This window comes from Lampris incognitus, chromosome 11, assembly GCF_029633865.1.
Source record: "Lampris incognitus isolate fLamInc1 chromosome 11, fLamInc1.hap2, whole genome shotgun sequence".
In the NCBI taxonomy this organism is placed as follows: Eukaryota; Metazoa; Chordata; class Actinopteri; order Lampriformes; family Lampridae; genus Lampris; species Lampris incognitus.
This window is the reverse complement of record NC_079221.1, coordinates 19,904,776-19,911,483: the sequence shown is the minus strand read 5'-3', so window position 1 is coordinate 19,911,483 and position 6,708 is coordinate 19,904,776. Positions and strand designations below refer to the sequence as shown.

Here is a 6,708-nt window from a genome sequence, read left to right as displayed (position 1 = left end):
GTAGGCAGGCTGCCCACTAGTATTTTTCCTTTCTTTTTTACTGAGATAATAAAATGGCTGAGTTGGAGTTGATTCTGGCCTGCCAGGCAAACAGGTGGTTCCACGGACCAATTTTCTAACCATCTTTTCTCCTCTGGTCACACCACTATACTTCTTGGGATTATTTCAAAAGGAACAGTACCCATGTGGGTCAGGTCCTTCAATGTTATCATGCTACCATATTTAATTCTTTCACTCTTTCTCCAGGTGAAGGTGGAAGAGGAGGGGGATGAGGGATCGATGGAGGAGCAGGAGGAAGAGGAGGAGGGGGAAGAGGAGAGCTGGGAGAAGGCGCTCTCTGTGGAGCGGTTTGGAGACATCATTAGTGATTCGGCCTCCACGAGTGGAGCGAGGATGGGCCGACACTACAGTGAGAAGGACTTTGAGTGTGAGTCTGGCTGCTACATAAAAATCAAGTTAGATTAGATAATACATACCTATTGTTAGTTAATAAGTGTACCCTAGAATACTTAGCTCAAGGCAGTGATGGGAAGGATTCCTGCAAAATCCCAAATCCTAAATTTTCATTGAGCGCAGATTAACTTTATTAAACAAAATCATTATGCATTTACATTTAGATAAATTTACTTGAAATATCTTTGGGATGTGCAGTTAAAGGATTTAATCCAGTTTACAGACTGTCATCATCCCCATTACTTGCCATTTATTTGATATATCCATTATCATTTAAGTTTCCCTGATCTCACAATTTTAAATGACTTTTTTTCATGTGAATTTAGCATTGTATTCGTCACTCAGTGATCAATAACTTTGCCACTATATACGTAGATAGCTAGATACTGTATTGTCATTACAAAATGATAATTGTTTTCACCTTTCAATGCTGTATTGTGTAAATTGTGTAAACACTACATCCATTGCACGTTCTCCATCTTGGGAGAGAGATTCTTCCTCTGCGGCTCTCCCTGAGGTTTCTTCCTGTTTTTTTCTCTGTTAAATGTTTTTTTTTTTCAGGGAGTTGTTCCTTATCCAATGTGAGGGTCTAAGGACAGGATGTTGTATTGCTGTAAAGCCCCTTGAGGCAAATTTGTAATTTGTGATATTGGGCTATACAAATAAAATTGACTTGACTTGACCTTTTGTACAGAGCCTCACATACAGTAAATACATGTACACATGTATGTACATGTTGGGCGGCATGGTGGCCCAGTGGTTAGCACTGTTGCCTCACAGCAAGAAGGTCCTGGGTCCGAACCCCGGGGTTGTCCAACCTTGGGAGTCATCCCAGGTCATTCTCTGTGTGGAGTTTACATGTTCTCCCCGTGTCTGCGGTGGGTTTTCTAAGGGTGCTCTGGTTGACCCCACCATCGAAAAGACATGCATGTTAGGGTTAATACTCCTGTCTGTGCCCCTGACCAAGACATGGCAAGACGAACTGGAGTTGGTCTCTGGGTGCTGCACGGCGGTTGCCCACTGCTCCTAGCTACACAGCTAGGATGGGTTAAATGCAGAGTGTAATTTTCCCACGGGGATCAATAAAGTATGTCAAAAAAAAAATCTAAAATATACTATACATACCTCATGACATGCATAGAGAACAGGGAGACAGCAATACATTAACACAAGAGTTTAGAGGTTCAGTGAGTTTAGAACTTCAATGGCAGTCAGAACAAAGCTCCTTTTTAAGTAGCCTTTCTCCAGGTGAGGGACATGTACCTGAGACCAGATGAAAGCAATGTGAAGAATGGGTTTTGGGGTGGTGAGTGGGATCCTGAGTTATGGTTGGTGCTCTGCGTGTCATGGCTTTGCTATTGAGGTCTGATAGGTTGGGGGTGGGACGGCCGCCCCCAACCTATCAGACCTTAACCTAACCCTGATTTTGGATGCACTGTGCAAGATCATCTAATTGATATTAGTTACCACTGTAATCCTGTTTCTCTTTCTCCCTTTCTCTAGGTTAACACAAATCAGACTTAGACCGCTTTTATTTGTCATTGCCTCTATGCATGTCTCATACATACAAGGGAATGAAATTTTGTTTCACAAGGACCACAGTGTCACATAAAAACAAATAACACACAATAAATATTAAAAACAAAGTGCATTAAAAACAAAAATTACTTCACAGACCTAAACATCACAAGCACACCTGACACGGACAGTGAGTAAGAAGGTCAAAAAGTCATTTTGTTGAAGGTCTAAGTGTCCAGGCTGTTGAGGAACCTCACAGCCTGAGGAATGAAACTATTGCGTAGTCTGGTGGAGGCACCGGATGCTCCGGTACCTCCTGCCAGAGGGTAGGAGGGTGAAGTGGATGTGAGAAGGGTGGGGGGGGGGGTCCTTCACGATGCTGAGAGCCTTCCGGGTGCACCGTGCGTCATAGATGGCCTGGATGGATGGGAGAGCAGTTCCTATGATCTTTCCAGCTGTCTTCACAATCCGCTAAAAACACCAAGTTGTTTGGACCGAGTGAGGTCACTGCGTCTACACACGCCACCATCCAATTAATGAATGTGTTAAATTCTCATACTGTGACATTTAGCACTAACCACTTGGGTTAATAGCAAAGCCATGACACGCAGAGCACTAACCACCCCACTCATCCCTTAACCCGTTCTTCACATTGCTTCCATGTGGTTGCAGGAACAGGTCCCTCACCTGGAGATGGACCGCTTTAAAAGGAGCTTTGTTCCTTCTGCCATTAAAGTCCTAAACTCACTGAACCTCTAAACTCTTGTGTTAATGTATTGTTTTCTCCCTGTCCCCTATGTATGTCATGTGGTGTGCTTTATATGTGTACATGTATTTACTGTATGTGAAGCTCTGTACAAAAGGTGAAAACAAATACCCCCTCGTTGGATAAGTATCTATCTAGCCAACCACATTTGCTTATGTGTTGACTTTGCGTTATTCTTGATGGGCACATACCCATTGTATGTATATAGCTACAGTACTGAACGCATGTTGATACAAATGCACCAGACTTTTACTTCTAGTAAGACCAGTACTTCCAGTAAGATGTGTAATACTTTGAGCTGCCATATGAGCGAATTCAGGGTGGAATAATTAATCCCACCATCGCAGAATATATTGAAAGAATTGTATTGTTTCAGAGCACACCACATTTTGTAATCGAAAAGGGCCTCTAAAGGTTAAAACTGTTGTCCTCTGATGTTTATAAGTATTGCTTTCCCCAATTAGAGCAAGTTAATTGAAACGTAAAGCTTTTGTTTATTCTTTACCCTCGAGTGCTTAATAGGATAATTAACCCAGTACACCGTGAAGAGCACCTGGGATTAGCATCAGCTGAGACATTTATTTCATCTCATATTTTATTTAATGCACTCTAAAGCCTGGGCCTTAGAAATGTGCTTCCTCTTATTTGTTATCATTATATGCTAAAACCTCAGACAAGAGCGGGTTCTGGGATTCATAGCCACATAGAAAAACATGTTCCTTTAACAGGGAAGAGTCGGTTGATTTTGAGTTTTTTCTAGCTTTGTGTATTCAGTAATAAAGTCTTACTCGGCCTTTCATTCCCTTGTGACTTGTATTATCTTTACATGAGAACAACAGAAAATAATGCTTGTTTGGGTCATGGGACACGATCAATTGCATCATTGATCGTTATTAAACAAACAACTTTTTAATATTGCTTTTTTTTTCTTGCTTGCCGTATTATGTTATACCCTGCTGTCAGATGTGGAGTCTGTTATTGAGGTAGCACTGGAGATTTTTGATCCAGAAAATGTGTCATCATCAACCACCACCACACTGAAGAGACCCATGTGAGAAATAAAATAAGATTTCTCATTGATGGGATTTATCTCTTGGCGGCAGTTAAGCTAAATTGCAATAAGTCCGTTCTGTCTCCGGTACCATCAATGCAATGGGGGTTCTGTTCTTAACTTTTAACTTGTAAAAAGATTTGGATAATGGCATTTTCATCCAGGCGTTTACATATGTTGTAATTTGGAGGAACTATACAAGTCCGATACTAAGCCATTTCAAATAGTGCTTTAGTGATACCTGCACAGAGAGATAGCAGCAACTTTGAAACAACTTGGTACAAAGACAACAGGGCATCAGATAGTAACGTGATTCTGCATTCATACCTCCCAAATTCAATATGAGTCATCATCTTTAACATTCCTCCTCTTTTCCACAGATCATAGACACACATTTCACCACACACACCACCCCTTGTCCACCCATCTGCCCCCGCCACAGCGCCTACGCAAGAGGGTGCACAGCATGGACCGTCAGCGGAGGAAGAAACGGAAGAAAAAAAAGACTTCCGTACCCCCTTCCGAAGTGACACCCACCATCCATGAGGTAGACGAGGAAGAGGCGGAGTCTGAGACAGAGGGACAGGGCGTGGCGGCCACACCCACAGGGTTGATCAGCGACCAACCACAGGTAACATAAGACAGATGTTTGGATTTGTTGGCATGGACTTTGCACCATGCTGGTTTTGGTGACTGGCTCATCTGTGGAAGCTCAGCAAATGCTGGTGTTATTTGGTCCCACACTCTGAGGCAAGAAATACCTGTTTCCTGTGTGTGGGCTACTGCTATAGAATGGTCTTGGCGGACCTGTGTAAGGTGATTCCTCTGATAAAAACCAAAAATAGCTGACATAGGAGTGATGCTAAGCACCAACTAAACAAGCGTGTGGGTGTGTGTGTGTGTGTGTGTGTGTGTGTGTGTGTGTGTGTGTGTGTGTGTGTGTGTTTGTGGACATCTGTGGGTGTGTGCATGTAACACAAGAGAGAGACTTGAGTGACGCCCGAGTAAATAGAGAAACCAAGCCATACAGTGAGTAGCTGTGGGCTAAAATTGATATAATATGACACAATTGGAACTGTAGCTTGGATCAGCATACAGCTGACTTGATTAATTAGGATCTGGCATACTGCAATCTCCAACTGTAATCTCTAACACCCAGATTACTGTGACTAAACCTCAAAATTTGGGTATATACAACAGAAGAAGTTTTTTACATTTTCAAATGCAGAGGAAATCAGACTCAAAGAAGGGACTTGGCTGGTGGTCATTTTGGCCCCTTTTTTTTGTTGTTGCTTGTTTTCGTTTTCTTGTTTTCCGATTAGAAAATGCTCAACACTTGAACAGTAGGCATCGTAGCTGGTCACAGATATTTCAAAAGTGGCAAGAAATGAAGGTTGTTGTTTTCTTTAAATGTCACACTCCTCAACTCCTTAAACTCTCCTCAGATGTGAATTAATGCTGAAATCCGGGGTTTTTCTCCTTTAGTGAGTAGTTCCATCTGGACCATAGAGTCAGGTTACATAATACTAACTGGCATGGTTGGAGACAGTCTTCATATACTGCTGTTGACGTTAAGTCAGGGTAGGACTAACACTGGTGCAACAGCAAACACGTTCCTCCTCAAACAGGAAAAAGCGATTGAAATGTGACAGCGAAGTCGTGATGTCTCTGTCGAACAGGTAATCTACCAATTTTATATTCAATTCCATATTACAGCACAAGTGTTTCCATATTTTTTAATGTAGTTTGTAATACATTAGATTGCCTGTGTTAGATTTTGTGCGAGGAAGACATTTTTACAAGGGTGGGAACTGTTTACTGCTGAAGTGACAGCACACAAGCCACAATTGGCGCTACACCGTGTTTGTTTCACGGATTTTAGCTTTAATATGTTTCTTGATTTATTGTTTAAAAGGAACAAGGGTGCTCAGCTAAAACCTTCCAGTACAGATGACAAAAGGAAATTGCAGTTTTGTTTAGCAGATTTGGTTTGGACAGAAACTGTAGTGAGAAAATGTCTCTGTCATAGCTTTACATACCGTAGATTTAACTAATATTACCAACTTCTTCTCCTCTTCTGAACTTCCTCTTCCTCTCAGTTTAGTTTGGGGAGCCAAGAGGACTCGGGGGAAGCCCTTCCTGTCACCACCTTCTGCATGGAAAATGAGGTACATTCAAGATCAGAGAGAGACACCCCCACTCTGATGATGGTGGAGGGGACGGAGGTTGTGAGAAGTGCTGTCCTTGGTAGCGAAGAGGAGGATGGAGAGGTCGATGCAAGAAACAGGTGGGTTCTTCTTGTATCTTAGAACGTCCTGTTCCCTCCAATGATTGCATTTGTCTACAAGGACATAAAATCACAGGATTGGGTAATGTAATTCCACTCACAAATGAAGAAATGGAATTAAATGGCACAGATCCTGTTACTCTATGTTTGTGGAGTTTCCTCATACAGTTGCTTAGGAAGATTAGACAAATAAGGCGGCTGCTATGCTTGGACAGAGATGTCAGTTGGGTAATTTTCCCGAGTTACAAAGATGTGTTGTTGTTCCACTACAATACTTGATTTCATTGAAAAGAAGCCATATTCATATTGTTAAGTATATATTTGTTTAGACTATACCTATTGTCGATATGACTAGGCCAACTTAATACATTTCAAAAGACACGAGGAGAAAACATTACATTATAGCTGTCCTGAATATTGAATTAATCTTATTTGGGTGAGCTAGCCGGATTGATATTCCAGGATATATATTGTGATTTCTATAAATTTACTGTAGATATGACCTGACACTTTCCGAAGATGAGCTGCAAAATCAAGACAAATAACACATTAAACACCATATATTTTTACTCAAAAAATCACTCTAAACAAAACAAGATCATCAACGGCTGTGCAATGCAAAGAAACACATAA

At 41.5% G+C, this 6,708-nt stretch overlaps 1 protein-coding gene across 1 annotated transcript in view; it reads left to right on the top strand.

Moving 5' to 3' along the window:
- The first annotated feature begins 264 nt into the window (after positions 1-264).
- The window catches only part of slc4a3 (solute carrier family 4 member 3), a 49,313-nt gene continuing 42,869 nt past the window's right edge, over positions 265-6,708 (top strand). The window contains exons 1-3 of the mRNA XM_056288864.1: positions 265-427; positions 4,169-4,419; positions 5,888-6,075. Coding sequence (XP_056144839.1) covers positions 280-427; positions 4,169-4,419; positions 5,888-6,075 — 587 coding nt within the window. The 5' untranslated portion in view covers positions 265-279. The remainder of the gene's footprint in view (positions 428-4,168; positions 4,420-5,887; positions 6,076-6,708) is intronic.